Below are 17195 nucleotides of genomic sequence, written 5' to 3' on the forward strand. Positions count from 1 at the left end.
ATGGTTGACCAATAAAAACATTATAAAAATAGATACATAAAGAGTCTTTTGTTAACACAAACTCAACATCGTTCCTGAAAAAGTCCAGTGATCAGCAATCTTCTGGAAAAGGGGAATAAAATAAACATACTTGTACCTGACTACTGTGTGCGTGCAGACAATAAACTCAGGTCGAGAGTTCCATTGATGGTAGGTGATGTAGTAGTGTGTCTGCAGCCAGATCCACTGTTGACCTTTCGTCAGGAAACGGTAGTAGCATGACTTCCCTTTACCATATTGCATTACTGAACAGAAGCGGGGCAGAAACAGCCAAAGATGTTACCAATAACACTCAGAAAAAGGCTTTTACAAAAGACTTTTGCTAGTTTGACTTAAAGTAAGTGCTCACAGTGTTCGTGACATTTCGCTAGCGTCTCCAGGTCGTCCACATGGTAATAGTCGTACCCTGATGTCCCCAAAACCTCAAAAGGCAGGTAGCCTATAATTGGTGGCGCTCTGTAAAAGGTAAAAGAATTTTCTTACTCTGATGTAAAATTGCTGAACGGATACTTTTTCTAGAGAAATGCTTTATTTTCATGTACATTTATTTATTTTATTTATCCATCCATTCGCTTCCGCTTATCCTTTTCAGGGTCGCGGAGGGTGCTGGAGCCTATCCCAGCTTTCATAGGGCGAGAGGCGGGGTACACCCTGGACAGGTCGCCAGTCTGTCGCAGGGCTAACACATAGAGACACAGACAACCAGTCGCATTCACATTCACTCACAGATTCACACCTATGGGCAATTTAGATTGACCAATTAACCTATCCCCACTAACTGCATGTTTTTGGACTGTGGGAGGAAGCCGGAGTACCCGGAGAGAACCCACGCAAACACAAGGAGGACATGCAAACTCCACACAGAAAGACCCCGGCCTGATGGTGGAATTGAACTCAAGACCTTCTTGCTGTGCAGCAACGGTGCTAACCACCGTGCCGCCCTCATTTATTTTATTTATGATTTGTTTATTTATTTTCTATGATTTCTTAACTTCTGGTGTCCTGAAAAGTGAAACTAGAAGTGTGGAGGAAGATCTCAATGGAGAAATAAATTGAAGAACAAGAACACAGTTTGTGAAGAACTGAAATGAAACATATTTGAACTATGACCTGGAAAAAGACCGTACTATCCTCTAGTTCACATTTAAATTTGTCAATAATGAATGAAGACAGAACTTAAGAGGTTAGATGCATGAATAAAGTCTCACATTTGCTAAACTGACCAATCATAAAGTGTGTGAATGTGTGTTTCAGCCATCTATATAAGACAGCAGCCATGTGGGTGCAACTCAACCACCCAACAACCCGTTGTGATTGAGTATACAGGAGAAGAACTAGATCTGCCTACCGATGGTCTAAAAAGAGGAATTTCCATTCTAGACTGTGTCTCGATGTGAACTCTTCATTGGGCTCCTCCACCGTACACATTTCCTATGAAAGTAAAATTGTGAAAATTAGATGTTTTGAGAGATAATTAATAGCTAATTGACAAATAAATACATAACAGTCTAATGAGTAAAGTCAGTTCATGTCTGAATAATACCTTGATAAACTGAGGCTTAGCTAGCCGGACCGTGGCTACAAAGCACACCTGGTCATCAAAGGCAGGTTGTAGCGACCGCTGTAACACCCCTGCCAGACCGTTCCTAGTCACATTGGGAACTGCACAACAGTGTTACTTACTCAGCATGTCAAAGAATATAAAATGTGGTTCACAGAGCAGTACATAGAATAATATCTTTCTAGGCTAGTAAATGATGGATATCTTAAAAATATGCTTATTTTCCACTTTTTGACTTTAACATTTAATGGGTTTAACACACAAGTTTATTGCTAGTTTGTATCTATACATGCAAGCTTGTTTGGAAAATAGTATTTAAAAAAAAAAAACATCTTCTGAAATTCCTCACATGCAGTGCGAGGGACATACCGTTATTGAGAGACTTGAAGTTGCCGATGAACTTAACATATTCATAAACAGGGGATTCTTTGGGGTCAATGGCCCCTCGCAGCATATGACAGCAGAACTCCATGTGATTCTTAGCTGGAGACAAAAAAGAAAAAGAGATTATAATTACCAAGGAAAAAAAATACAACTGCTTGTAAAAACATGCTGTTCATGTGCTCCACAAAGTTCATGTCCAGTCCAGCAGCTTCACTCTGACAAGCCGCGTCTTCACACTATGGTGACGTTTTTGAAATTTGAATCATTTTTAACATTATTTATTTATCAATTTATTTGAGAAATACTTTTACTTGTGAGCATTTTTAATCTGATAATAATAAATAATCCCGTTTAATCATCAGACATACAAAAAAAAAAAAAATTGTAAACCATATCATTTCAAATAAGCAGGTTTTATGGTACAAGATGACGGTGTGTTACTCACACTTTAGGTAATCAGTGCTAAGGTTCTCTAGCTCAGAGGGGTGTGTGGACAGAGCCTTGTACACTTCGGAGTGTTCCCCAACCGGCAGGAAGTTTAACAGGTTCTGGTCCACCAAATCCGCCTGATAAAACACCCACACACAGGCACACACACATTCAAGAAGAATACAAATGAAGACAAGCCCTTTTCAATACACACTGGTCAGCCTGACATGTTTAATCTGAACCACACAAAGGATCCTATGAAAGCTTTTGTTATAATAAAGTGTATGACTAATACAGACACGGTTGCAGGGGGAGGTGATTTACCGGGAGGTGTTCTAGTAGTGAAGTGACACTCTCAGACACGTAGAGGATGTTGCCATCAGTCATTATTGCTATAAAGAACCCATCAAGAGCCTGTTAAAAAGTTAAAAAAAACAAAAACAAAAAAAAAAAACAGTGTCAAATCCCATAAGGACAAACTTAAAATTGTAAATTTAACTTCAGATATAACTATACTGTACAAAATGAGGTGACACTGACCACTGCATTAATACAACTGTGGGTCAAGTGCCTGTGTTTTTACACAACAAACAGGATTACAGAACGAAACCTAAGATTTCTGACCTCCAGCATGAGCTGGGTGAATTCCTCATTGCTAAGAAATGGAGGCTTCCAGTCTTGCCTGATCTCACTCGACTCAGACTGAGCTGCAATCTCTGGTGAAGGACAGAGAATTCAGTCAGAACTTAATACAGACATAGTGGAAAACGTCGAGGAAGAATAAGAGCACGAGAGGTGAGGGCATGTAAAAAGACAACAAAAACAGCATAAAGTTAACAGTAAACAACTGGGTGGAAAAATGTTTTGAGACTGCTATGTCCAGTATGAAAACAAGACAGTTAAAAACATACTAGGCGGAAGCTGATATTTTATTATCTTGCAAGTCAATGACACTAGATAAAAACAAAAGGATCATTGACCTATATACAGTGATGAAATAATTTAACATAAACACAATATCAGTATTCATAAAAAGTTAAAACTGCTGAAACCCTTATAATTATTAAAAGACATAAAGGTAGATTTACTTTAAGAATAACTTGTTAGGTCAAAAATACACAACTGGTTCAAATAGTTACCATTCTGTAATGTAAAATTACAGCACCAATGTCTCATAAAAAGGCAATAAAAACATGCTTTCGTTTTCTAGTGATGAAGGTAAGCAAACCCTGATAAGTGTGGCTAAATCGGAATGATCAAGCTAAATATACAAAAAACATCCACCCTGTGAGGTGTTTAGCAAAAACAGGAAGTGAGACGAGCACGGCAGAAAGCTCTGACCTTTGTGTTTACACAGGAAGTCGATGCTTTTCTGCAGGATGGTGGACTTGTCCATCTTTCTAGTGTTGCCAGGCAACATTGTGCCGAGTTCCTTGATGAGGACATTGAACTGGTCTCGCCGTCTCTTCTCAGACTTGTTACGGGACACGCTGCAAGCAAAAATAGTTTTGAAATAGAAGGTTTAAGACATTTTATTTGGTTCTGTTTTCATCCTGTGTTTTGACTGGGCTTTAAAAACACAACCTTTAAAAAAAACAGTAATGTAACTATCATAAGTGACCCTGGTTATGTGAAAGTCAAGGCAGAATGACTGTTGTGTGAATGGCATTAGGACAAAGTCAGCTCTGACACTGTGTATTAACAAAAATGTACTAACTCATGTTTAATCAATATTCTATGACTTTTTTAAGTCCATACTAGACTAATCTCCTCTCCAGCATGTTTATCTTACCGTTTCGCTTTGTCCTTTTCATCTTCTTCCATCAACCCATCAAAGATGCTACAATCATCCCTAAAGAAGGAAGAAAGCAAACATATTTACAGCCATTCACAGCTTTCAAGGCTTACTTGTTTACGTTTTCCTGCATGTGCGGTGGCCTTGAAGGCAGGTATGCATTGTTAATAATAACCAATGACTGATGTTGGCTAATGAGAGAATTCCTATTGTACATGCCAGCAGCAGGTTTATTTTTGGGTCACACAGAAAACGGGTGAGATAGAGAGAGAGAGAGCAGTAGAAGGAATGTGTTTTGTTTGCCAAGAAGATTAAGCGCATTTGTGTAATAGGGTGTGTTTCTTGACTACGTTTCAATTAATATGGGTCAAAAAAATAATTTGATGGGGACTCATAGATGCTATCCATAACTTTCTTTCTTTAAATGAAAAAATATTCTTTCAAAAGTAAAGAAATATAAAGAGTTAAAATAATGAGTTTTAATTTTTGAGCCAGATGTTACATACATATATTTTGTACATGTGACTATGAACATATTCTGTATACAGCAGACACAACATTTTGAGGTATTGTGTGCAGCATTATACCCTATGCTTGATGTCATGGTGGCTGCTAATCAGGGCTGTGGCTGCAGTGATTTGTTCTTTAGGCGTGAGGTAGGCATTTGGAAGTCCACCTGTTGAGACAAAAAGAGCAGGTAGTTTATTAGTTTAACTCCTAGTTATTTTTCATATTGTATATGAAGGCACTAAATGGGGCTTTGAAGTGAAAGCCTGAAAGTGTAGTCCCTTTTCTAACCATAACATTTGCAGATCATATCTTTTCTCTTAACTAGTTCCTTTCTTTTTAAAAAACACAGTTACATCTCCATACATGCATGCACACACTAAATAATAAAAATTTCTGACATTTAATAAACACTTTTCCATGCACCAGATTAAATCTGTGTGTCTGTGTATTAACTTCTCACCTCACTGCAGCCTATGCACGTGCTCAGTTAACGTATTTTCTCAGGGGGTTGTAGAAGGGGTTTGGGGTCAAAAGTGGAGCTGATGTCATTGGGGTCATGAGAGGGCGCCAGGCCACAGGAAGGACATGGTGGTCAAGCAAACCTGCTGGAGAAATCAGAGCAGAAACTAATGGTCATGGGGAGACCAACCAGAGAGTTTGGAAACATAATAACCATCTCCTAGTGCACTGTCTGCCATTTCTTAAACCAAGATTTATTTTTATTTATTCTTTTTTCCCCCTTTAAAATCAGTTTCTTCCTTTTAATTTTGGTACAATATACATTATGGACATAAATGTATTTTATGAATTAAGATTATTAAATTACAGTATAACATGCGACAGCATCTTCAAAGTGTGAATAACATAAATCAATATAGAAAAAATACCCTGAAATGAAATTTACTTCTGCACTTACAATAGTTTTACATCATGTAACTTACCTTCTGGAATGTCACTTGTTGGTATAATTAGCTGTTTGAGATCGCAGCCTTTGAGTTGCTGACAAATCTTTTGTGTGCAAACCACACCTCACCTGCAACACAAACATACACCCACTGTTTACCATGCACAGAAATTCTAGAAGTCACCCGAAAAATGCAGATGTTAGTTGCTGCAAAGTACAAAACAGGAAATCTGAGCTGCAAGTAATCAGCTTTTACACATAGATTTGTCATACCACTAAAACGCCAAAAACAAGTCTGCTTTGTCTAAGAAATGGTTAAAAGTAAAAGGGATTTAATACTACTTTCATATAAAAAAATTAACAACAAATACCCCATTATCGCAGCAACAGTCCAATCATTTTACAGAGATATATGATCACAATTGAGGTGCTGGACCCAATATAACCTTGGCATTTTGCCATGAAAGATGACCGGTGATGACTTATCAGAGTAGTTGCTGATTGTTTTCCTGTTAATTAACAGTTCTGTTGTTTTGATTCTCAAACTGTTATGACCAATCTAGTCTTCGCATCAATGCTCAGTGTGTTTTCTTTTTTTATTAAAAACAACAGTCTAAAGATTTACTCTTTACATTAACACCAACCAGCACCACAACTGAACAGCAATAACTTGTGAGTGTTAGTACTTTTTTCTACAAGCAAACTCATGCACAAGAGTCGAATAATCAATTTCAGCATTTGCTAAAGGCTTAAAAGATTAGTCTATAGGAGTCGCTTCCAAACTCGTCAAGTAGTCCCACCGTCACAGGGACAACAGACCACCACTTAATCAACGCCTTCTAAGAGGATTTTGCTGTATATAAGTGTGGGCAGAGAGGTCACGAAGACTACACTAACAACTGTGGACAGCATACTAGAGGAGATGCTCTCTCATATCTCCCTCATGTGTATAAAACCATCATAAGGAGATCACACTGGTGGTCCCGAGGCTATATTTCGGGATGCTGACCTGCACTTGGTGTTCTCTTCATGGCCAATAAGTGAAGCCTCGTTAAACTGAGCTTCTTCATTGGACGAAGACGTTATAAACCATTCCCAATGAATTAACTCTCATATGAGCAACATGACCGAATGTTTTTCCGTCTCCCAAAACAGCAACGAGCCATAAGATAAGGCAAGCTAGCGTTTAACATATACAATTTAATGCCACAGGTGTTAGTTATACAACCTAAAAGAGAGCAACCCATATAGCTAGCTAGCAGGCTAACTAAGCTTGCTACCGAAAACTGCCAATTTAACTCAGAGATTTAATGCTCTTACTGCCCCAGTTTCCTCATGCTCACACTCCGAAAACACTGAATGACACTCACGGGTAAAGCATTTCACGTTTGTCAAAAATAAACTAGAGGAAAAATATGTCTATCATAGCAAGCTGGCGCCGAGCCCGAAGCTGTCACGCAACAACTGACACTGAAAATGAAATAATCTAAAATATTACCGTCGGGTCCTAAAACGCCGCGCATGAACATCCGCGCGGGGCAAGGTCCTCGCGTAAGCCGACAAAAACATGCCTATCCACCGCGGAGACACATCTATAAAACCAACGACGGTGGAAACATTTTCGCGGCAGATGTACATACACACATACATACACTGTGCCCGGGCACACGCGCGCGGGCTCACTCACACACACACACACACACACACACACGCACACACACTGGCAAGGATACGCGCACGCGCACGCCCACTCTTACACATAGACACTGGCTGCTCCAAATGTGGGTCACTGGGCCTTGCTCTCCCTCAAGCGTGCGGAAACAGTCCCGAAGCCTGCTCTGCAGTCCGACCGCTTCCGCACGCCGAAAACACCGTCTACAAACCACGGCTGCCGTGCTATTTCACGATCGGTAACCGCCACCAGCTTCGCGTATGCATTAAAAACCCTTACCTTGACGAATAATCGAGAGCAGCCTCCGTGTTTTGCTTACTTGTGAGCGTTGCAGCGAGGTGGTGGGGGCCAGGAGGACTTCGGGTTGGGGAGAAAAACAGGAGGCCTACTTCATATTACGACGTACAGTCATGCGCAATAGAGACAGCAGGGCGCACTATTTTGCAAGTACAGTAGCCGAGGGAAAACTGAGGGAATCGCTGAGTGATCTTCGAAAGGGGAAATGACTCCGCGTTTTTTTATGTGGCTTTTCCACACAAACTACTCCACTGTCCGAGCGACCGAGGTAGCGATTAAAAATTAAGGCATTTAAAATGTTTAAAAATGGCTGACGCCAGTCTGGATAATAGTGATATATAAATATAGATACACAGTTTACTCGCGTTTTAAAAGCACCTCGATAGCAATATTTAAATAATATATTTAGATAAACTAATAATATCTCTACTGGCTGTAATTTGGGTTGCAGGTATTAACTGTGAATGTGACATTGGACGGTCGCCACAGGGGTGCAGAAGCAGGTTAAAGACAGCCCTCCTGATGACAAGGGGTTTCCCCTTTTATCGACATTCAATCGCAGGCATTCACGGCCATGACGTTGTCCGTATTTTGTGTCGAGGTTCCCCCTAACTTTTTCTAAAGGTGCTTTTAGGCTTTAGAGATTCTTTTTATGAGGCATAATCTGGAATTCTACATCAATTTCATGTGTTTGCAGTGATAGATATCTACACTATACTGGTTACTGTCTTTATGGACAAGATGTTATCAAGACAGTACAAATCATATAAAAGTGTCACACCATAAATTGAACAATATCACCAAACTGGGAGACATTTTATTTCACTAGTCTACTTCCTTCTCTGTTCTTCTGATGGATGTGAGCTGTAAATATTGCTCATACGTGGGGGAAGGATTTAGGCACAGAATAAATAGAGGATGACTGGCAGGAAGCTATAACCCTGATCAAATCTACCTTCATATGCAAGAGACTCAGTATAATAGTGTTCGCAGATTGCATATCACCGCTGTTGTTTTGCAGAAGAGTCTAAATTGATTTCCAGGTTCTGGAAAGTTATGTCTAAGGAAATTAGTGGAATGTTTAAAATAAGCTTCTTTATTATTATTTTTTTAAAGATCCTGGTGTTTTCCTCTTAGGCCTACCCTCTAGCGAGTTGCATCTACTGGTAGCACACTACAGATTTCTGGAGAAGCTTCTTCTAATTGCCAGAAAGTGTATTTCACTCAACTGGATTAAAGGTTCTAGTGTTACCATTGGGAACTGGGAAATTTTTAATGCTCTTCCACATGAAAGACTACAAGCGACTATAAAGAGTCATGACAAATTGTTTTTGAGGGTCTGGTCACTCTGTCTACACTATCCACCTTCTGGCTTTAAATACTTGCTTCTGGAGTACTCGGTAATATCCCAGAATCTCTGATTGTTAGCTTGATGGCTGTTGATGACAAGTTAACGTATTTATTTATTTATGTTTGTGAATTTGCTAACTATGTAATAGGACTGCAGTGGGATGTTGGGTGGGCTGGTCATTCTTTTGGATGTGTGTCAGACTCTTTGTTACTTGCTCAAACTTAATAAAGTATTTTTTTTAATCCAACAGTACCATAAGCTCATTCACTCATATATAACTTTCATACAGTGCTATGTTCTGTGCATTTATTCTGCTGTTTCTTTCTTTCTTATTCAGCTGCTCCCTTTAGGGTTCACCACAGCAGATCATCTGCCTCCCTATCTATAGCAGTCTTCTCTGTCACACCAGCCCTCTGCATGTCCTCCTTCATTACATCCACGAACTTTCTCTGTGGTCTTCCTCCTTTACTTTCGCCTCGCAGCTCCATATTTTACATCCACTATCCCTCCTCTGCACATGTGGAAACAATCTGAGCCTTTTCTCTAACTGTGTCTCCAACCCACTCAAACTGAGCTGTCCCAATGATCAATTCTGCCGTGTCTGCTCACCCTCCTGATTTTCTTTCTGTGCCACAGTCTACAAACCATAAACCATAGAAGGTCTCACTATCACCTTGTAAACCTTCCCTTTCACTTATGCTCCTCTTGGTTTGTTACAAATCACCCATACAATCACAATCTCCATCCTGCCTGCACTTTCTTCTTCACCTCTGTTATACATTGTCCATTGCTTTGAATCATTTATCCCAGGTATTTAAACCCATCCCCGTTCACTTCCTCTACAAGCACATTATCATCCACGCCGACACAGGGAGAGCTTGCAAACACCACACAATTTCATGAAAGCCATTATTTGAGTTTCCAACCTGGCTGAGGTGACAGTGCTAACCACTCCATCATTGTGTCACCCATAATTTACATACATGCAATATTTTCTTAAAACTAAAAAAGAAAACCAAAAAGAAATTATGAAATAAACCTGTGAAAACCTTTCTATGAGCAACTCTATGACAGGAGTAAAGATTTCAATTCTGAGACATGAAAAAAACAGAGGAAAATTTTTTTTTATAACTTTAATAATTTTACAACCAAAAGTACCTCTAAATTAAACAATTATCATGTTCCCTTCCTGCAAGTCTCTGCTAGTCCACCTGCCCTTTTCTTCCATATGAGCAATGCACCAGTTTGATGGTCTCTTAATCACGCTGACTTCATTCAGCGTAACTGTGTCCATTACTCATTCCTCACTAATGCCTCCGGGTGAAAACGACATGCTATGATAAGACATAACATAAAAACAATCATCCATTAATGGTTTTCACAGCGCAAACAATCATAAAATCAATCAATCTGAGGCCATGGTCCTGAGCTGGAAAAGGCTGGAGTGCCCACCCCAGGTCAGGGATGAGCTCCTGCCCCAAGTGGAGGAGTTTAAGTATCTCGGGATCTTGTTCACAAGTGAAAGAAGAAGGGAGTGGGAGATCGCCAGACGGATTGATGCTGCGGCTGCCGTGATGCAGACACTGTACTGGTCCGTTGTGGTGAAGAGGGAGCTGAGTGTAAAAGCAAAGCTCTCAATTTAGCGGTCGATCTACGTCCCTACCCTCGCCCATGGTCACGAGCTGTGGGTACTGACTGAAAGAATGAGATCACGGATACAAGCGGCAGAAATGCGCTTCCTCCGAAGGGTGGTTGGCCTCTTCCTCAGAGATAGGTCAAGCAATTCAGCCCATCCAGGACGGGCTCAGAGTAGAGCTGCTGCTCCTCCACATTGAAAGGAGCCAGTTGACGTAGTTCGGGCATCTGATAAGGATGTTTTCTGGGCGCTTCCTTGGTGAGGTGTTCCGGGCATGTGCCACCAGGAGGACGCCCCGGGAGAGACCCAGGACACGCTGGAGAGATTATATCTCTCCCCCGCAACTTGGCCACGGATAAGCAAAAGATGATGATGATGGATGGATGGATGGAATTTTATATTTGACAATGATGACGTTAAACTGAACTGATGAAAAAGCCAAATGACAAAAAATAACGAGCTAAACTGAGTTACCTTCTATTTATGCAAAATAAATACTTTATTAATCCCAAATTTAAGAATTTTTTTTGTTACAACTGTTGAAATAATAATACTTATTCTCCCCTCGAAGGCAGGGAGTATGTAATTGTATGTTTGAAGCGTAGCATCCACAGTTTTCAAGATATCATTTTTTCAAATTTTGTGCAGTGGTAGATACCAGTAACAGCTCAAGATGATATCATTTTGTTGAAAATTCTGTAAAGATCAGAGCAAAGGAGGAAATAAGTAATAACATTTTTATGGGTCAAACCTCACAATAATATATGAAGCCTTTCGGAGACATGAGTACTTGGGTTGACCTTCATTAGCATTTTAGGTCAAAGTTGACCTTGTAAAACAAATTTGAAGAATCCATATTGAGTAATGTGTCATATGAAAGGGCATGGGGAGAGCTGTGCAACACACTTTTTATTTGATCAATGCGACGCCCTGAGGCGTCACAATGAAGCCATAATCAGCCGTTGTCATCGTACTGTAATCAAAACATCATAAAACGAAAGACATCATAAAAGAGTTTTAGTATAGCCCTTGCTATTCCGGGGGTGTTGCATTCTCTGAGTGCTCTTGTTGTTATTATAATTATAATTCATAGAATGTGGTATGTATATTGGACTATTTCTTGAGCTCTCTTATATCTCATTAATTCATTCCTCCTGCCTGGGCTCATTTTTCTCAGTCTCTCAGCTTCTTATTCCCGCTGTCAAGCTCCTTCTTCTGAACTCCAACTTCTCCTCCACTTTCCTCTCTGTCATCACTTTCACTTTCCTCACTGTACGTTGAGATTAGTCCTTATCTGCTTTCTAAAGGATTATCCACATTTTCCTATCTATTATTTTCTCTCCTTTCTGCTTTTTCCCTCACACAGCACCCCTGCATATTATGCACGATTCAGTCATTCTGTAATTGATCTCTTCTTGTCGCGTTCACATTCTGGGTTTCCTTTACTCAACGTGTTCTGTTCCTTCTTTCTTTCTTGCTTTTGTCTTCCTTCTTGCTTCCTGCTTTCTCCAGCGTTCCACTTTAACACTTGTTCTGCACCCTTCGTGTCAATCACCTTGTGGGTTCCTCAGTAACTTTATTGCATCTCATTCCTTGCGTCTTCAGCTGATTCCTTCTTCTTTTCATTCCGCCCCAGCCTTCATTATTTAGGATTCCAGCATCACATAGTTGATTTCCTCATCCTTGTTGCTATATGTTCCATTCTATTCATTATCTCTTTGTCTTGTTCAATTAAGCATATCACACTCCAAACTCCCCCCATGTTACCTTCTAACAGTAATATAGCTGTTTTATCCCAATGATTTCCATTTCTTCTTACGTGCACTTGTGTATTCCAGCACATGCTGCAACCCCCCCGCCCCCCAAAAAACTCTAAACCTTGGATTACCCCAGCAAATGTGCAAATATGAATCTTTTCAATGTATGTGTCATATATACTGGGATAAATCAATGATAAGTAAGTACAAAAAAACCTCATGTGTTATTCATAAGATTCAACACTTGTATGTATTTGCTTTCCTCCCTATACTTCCTGCCTCTCCGCTCATTTTTCCATCTCAGAGGCAAAAAGCCTTTCAAGCGAACACCCACAAAAACCATCAACAACAACAACAATAAAGCACTTAGCAGAGGAGCGACCCATTTTTGTTTTCATAAATGTGACAAATCCAATGGAGCCACACTTTTTAGTGCTAACAAATTGGATCAGAGCTCCGGTCTGGTTCATTCTGGGGTGGTTTTGGCCTGTAGAGAAGTCCTCCCACAATGTTTTGACAAATCTGTCAACAGCTGGGATTCGTTCATAGGTGCAAAATGATGTCCTCCACAGCCTGGCATGTCTAGTAAATTACCTTGTGGAGCCATGATCACTAGAGCAGCTTCCTTTATATGCTTATAAAAATCACCCCCACCTCCCCACCCCTCATCTCCCCATTTAAGTGCTTCACTGTACTTGTACATATTGTCAGAGATTGAATTACTACACGGTAATGGAAACCATGCAGAGTGCTGTGGGACATCCGTTTCCCACACAACAACCGTTTAATCACGGACAAACACTGGGCTGTTTGCCACAATATGTATCAGTGTCTATATGTGAGTGAGTGGAGAAGAGGCCAAAAGACCACAAAAAGAAAAAAAAGTGAGACCGTCTGTTACATGTGCGCTGCAATGGAGCCATGCAACCACATGGAACCGCAGTTAGTTAATATTCCATCTGCCAGGGAACATGTACAAAAAAACATTGATCTTATATGAGAAGAGCTGCCCCCCCCCCCACACACACACACCCCTAGTTACTGATCATATATAATTAATGCTAAATATACATTTCAAATGCTTATCCAACCATGATATACAAACAGTATCTAAGATATTTTTGTCAGCTACAAATGCAAGAGTGAAATCCATATTTGCAGGAAACCGTCATAACATAATGGATCTTAATTGAAGCAATAAAAACGCAAATGATGAAGAGCTTGGCCTCTTATTGCCCCCTTTCTACTCACTCCCTCCTGGGCAAGTTGGTATGAATGCAGCACTTCAATCAAAGATTAACATACATCATCAGACCATGCCAATCCAGAGTGGACGGTGTGTGTGTGCGTGCATTTGTGGGTAGAGTAAGAGCTTATTTCACACAGAACCAACCCACAAACCCTGCATGCTTTCAGAAGGTCTGGGCACGGGGAGCATCACCACTTCCCTCCCCTCCCGCCACTGCTGGATTCCAGGGTTCTCCAGTGTCACGGTATTTTTGGGGGGGATATCTCATTCCTTTCTTTTGAGTTTCTCTCGCTCTCTTTGGTTCCCCTTCTTGCCGTTGCTGTTTTTTGGGACGCTCCGATTCTTCTCCCCCTCTCTCCAGTGATGTCGTCTCTTCTGAGGGAGGAGATGCAGAGAGTTTTGTTTCGACCTGCAAAAGAGAGACTGGTGGAGTTCATTGAAATTGAAGAGCCATCGCACGGAAGACATTTTTTCTGTGCCTCAGGTAAACAGCTTGATTGTTGACTCAGAAATATGCGTTTGATTTTTACACAGGAGTAAATATCTTCCTCCTTAAAATGTACATTTTTAATGTGTTTAATAACTTACTTCCTTAAAAGCTGTGTATACCTGCACCACACAGGGTGTGTTAAATCTATAAGGCTGGCTTGCTGATGAAAAGCCCGGTGCTGCAGTGCACCTGTTTGTGATGTTTTTCCATTTTTCCGCAGTTGCAAAAAACAAAGAAGTCCAGCTATGTATAGTGCACTGTCAGATGTCTGTGCCCCTAAAGTCTGCATCCAAGAGATCCTTCACCAAACGCTCCTGCATACAAGAGTGCTACCGGAGGGCAGAGATCTGGTCCCTGAAAGACCTTACCCTGATTGATGGAAGAAATCCTGACGTGGTAATTAGCCAAATTCTTCTGTAACTTCCATTGTTCTTAACTGGCTAAAATAGAGACAAACTGTCTTTTGGGTAACTGTATGTGGATGGCATTCTTGATGACCACATAGAACACATAATAATAATTCTGTGGACATTTTGCTTTATCAGTACCTATTAACTAAGTAATTAAAATGTATTTATAAAGTGCATTTAAACACAGTTTTCACCAACCAAACTGCTGCACCAAGTCACTGCACTTTGACCACCACCATAATGTTCTGTTTATGCCACAGCTGCACTAAATTAACAGTATTTGTAATTATCCATGTCATTTTTTATGTTTCTGGAATGTTTAATCTACCAGTAAGTAACAAGCTCCTTAATGAAAATGATATTTTTAATGCTAAAATTGCTGTTGCTATTATTATTTTCATCCGTGATTTATATTAAAGCACACTAATTTTTTATTTTATTTTATTAAGATGGCAAATTACAGTGATTGCTTTCCTAAACAGAAAAGGTTTAGTGATTGAATGTTATGCAGAAGTCCAGTGTACCGGCATTTTTCAAATATAAAAATGTGAAAACAAATTTTGTGTTTGCTTAATAAATAATAATATAACTTTTAGTTTTAAACACGTTTTTGACAGATTTCTAAAATACTGGTGGTTTCTTGTTTTTATGACAAGTGGTCTAATAAATTTGTTAAGCACTGTATGTATCCCATATACACACACAGGGGTGTATACACATTAAGATAAAATAAAATGTAAGGTAAAGATGAATGGTCTATGGTCATTTGGCTTTAGTTGCCCTATAATAATGTAAGCTTTCTACAGAACAAACACAATAAAAAAATGCAGTGATTCTTAAAGGTGCTCCATAAATATAATTTTCTTTGGTTTCAGGATGACCCTTGTTTCCTGCTGCACTTCGACGAGGTGCGTACAGTGACGGCCATCAGCTGCTCAGCCAAATATGCTATGGTGCGTGCCCTGGTTGCCCTCAGTGACCGGTACTGTCAAAGGTCACTGAACCTGAGGAACTTTGACTGGCCTTACATCAAGCCCACCTCCTTCTACTCAAACAAAGGGGACTGCGCTGTTCTGTCACAGATATGCTTCTATGCAATCAATTTGGTTTGTCTCTCCATGTGTCATGTGCCTCTGGATGGATAATAAAAGTACACAGTTGTTGTGAGAGTGCCAGTTAAGGTGGGTATTTATATTACGAAGTTGTAGCAAATACTGTACGTGTATATTGCTTATATCAGTTAGTGTGAAGCAAATGTAGGCTCGTAGCTTCAGTTAGCTGGGCTTTGAAGAACTCATATTTACAATGAAATATGTTTTGCATTAATGCTCTGCTAAATGTATCTTCATGGCAAATGCTAGCTATGTGCCATATTTATCATCTAATTTTGTTAACTTTTAATTATATAACCCTGGAAGTATTATATTCCATGTGCTGAATTTCAAAATAAATGTAGCACAAAAGAAATAAAGCAACTGCAAATTCCTTGCGCTTTTTTCTCCCTTTACCTTCTTAAACACAGGGTATGAATCATGTATTCTGTCCTCTTTATGCAGCGCACAGTACTGTTAACAGTACATGTCACAGGGAGCTGCGCTGCAAAAATCTCTTTTATTTTAATGAACCTTAAAATGTATTTGGTGGATATTTCAGTGTCTGATTCTGATTCCAGTATACTCTATGCCATTTCTAGATAAATAAATGATTAGGTATTTCCTCAATAGATGTATTACTCCAATGATGAGAGGCTTTCAAGCAACATTGGTGTACATGAACTGCTGTGCAAAACTCTTGAGCCACCTCTCATTTCTTTACATTTTGCTGGGAAAATAGATGCAACAATTTTTTAAACATCTGCAAACACACACAGAAATACAATAAACAGTGTAAAAAAAACGAGTTTGTACAATTCCAGTAAGCCTGAGTTAAGTTAGTTAATACTAAATACTAAGTTAGTATTCTGTATGACCAGCTTTTCTCTTTAACATAGCCTGAATTATCTTTGGAAAACTTGTAATTCCTGTAAGTAGTCTTTAGGAATAGCTCTCTGGGCTTCTTGAAGGACATCCAAAACTCTTCTTTGTATGTTGGCAGCCGGAAGAAAAGGCCTTTTCTTCCATTCTCTGTCAAGATGATTCCACACTGCTTCAATATTGTTGAGGGGCAGACTCCAGGGAGGTCGCGCCATAGCTGATAGTGTTCCACTGTATGTTTTTCTATCTAGATATACTTTTAGTGCATTGGCAGTGTGTTTGAAATGACTGTCATGCTGAAGCCCCTACAAATCAGATGTTTTCAAGATGCCTGCGTGGTGGATCAAACTCTTATGGTACTTTTCTGTGTTAATAAGTCCATTAATTTTGACATGATCACAACACCAGTGGCTGAATTGTAGTCCCAAACCATGACAGAGTCTCTATAATGTTTTACAGATGGCTGTACACGCTGTTGCACCTTTTTCCTGACTTCTTCTCTACATATTAACAATGATTTAAAAAAAAATTGGTTTCATCACTTCACAAGACCTCTTACCACTGATTTTCAGTCCAGTTCTTATGTAATTTAGCATACCTCAACGTTTTCTCCGTTTTCCTTCCTTAAGAATTGCTTCTTGAAATTCACTCCTCCACTGAGACCATTTTTGATGAGGGCTCAGCCAGATATCGGGCACACGCGCACACACACACACACACACACACACACACACACAC

General features: G+C 39.8%; 2 protein-coding genes across 9 annotated transcripts in view; one reads left to right on the forward strand and one right to left on the reverse strand.

Annotated features, from left to right (window-relative positions):
* Positions 1–7738, reverse strand: part of clockb (clock circadian regulator b) — a 17106-nt gene extending 9368 nt beyond the window's left edge. Inside the window, exons 1-14 of one of the 8 annotated variants that reach the window (XM_014339918.2) lie at positions 7574–7738; positions 5660–5751; positions 5179–5320; positions 4796–4884; positions 4206–4265; positions 3755–3903; positions 3038–3129; positions 2738–2827; positions 2430–2550; positions 1970–2083; positions 1583–1701; positions 1388–1470; positions 389–495; positions 137–284 (exon numbers count right to left, since the gene is read on the reverse strand). In XM_014339918.2, coding sequence (XP_014195404.1) covers positions 137–284; positions 389–495; positions 1388–1470; positions 1583–1701; positions 1970–2083; positions 2430–2550; positions 2738–2827; positions 3038–3129; positions 3755–3903; positions 4206–4265; positions 4796–4812 — 1100 coding nt within the window. In that variant the 5' untranslated portion in view covers positions 4813–4884; positions 5179–5320; positions 5660–5751; positions 7574–7738. 8 annotated transcript variants of the gene reach the window in all.
* Positions 7739–13945: 6207 nt separating this feature from the next.
* exoc1l (exocyst complex component 1 like) lies at positions 13946–15960 on the forward strand. The gene is made up of 3 exons (XM_014339920.2): positions 13946–14068; positions 14295–14470; positions 15360–15960. The coding sequence occupies exons 1-3, from the start codon at positions 13948–13950 to the stop codon at positions 15627–15629; spliced, it is 567 nt and encodes a 188-aa protein (XP_014195406.1). The 5' UTR covers positions 13946–13947; the 3' UTR covers positions 15630–15960.
* The last annotated feature ends 1235 nt before the right edge of the window (positions 15961–17195 follow it).

Source organism: Haplochromis burtoni, unplaced genomic scaffold (genome assembly GCF_018398535.1).
Source record: "Haplochromis burtoni strain Fernald_Lab_line unplaced genomic scaffold, NCSU_Asbu1 Contig_323, whole genome shotgun sequence".
NCBI lineage: Eukaryota > Metazoa > Chordata > Actinopteri > Cichliformes > Cichlidae > Haplochromis > Haplochromis burtoni.

Excerpts from the sequence above, each read along its gene's own strand:
- exoc1l (XM_014339920.2), top strand. The coding sequence starts at position 13,948 with ATGTCGTCTCTTCTGAGGGAGGAGATGCAGAGAGTTTTGTTTCGACCT. Across the intron at positions 14,069-14,294 it reads ACATTTTTTCTGTGCCTCAG|TTGCAAAAAACAAAGAAGTC; the intron begins GTAAACAGCTTG and ends ATTTTTCCGCAG. Across the intron at positions 14,471-15,359 it reads ATGGAAGAAATCCTGACGTG|GATGACCCTTGTTTCCTGCT; the intron begins GTAATTAGCCAA and ends CTTTGGTTTCAG.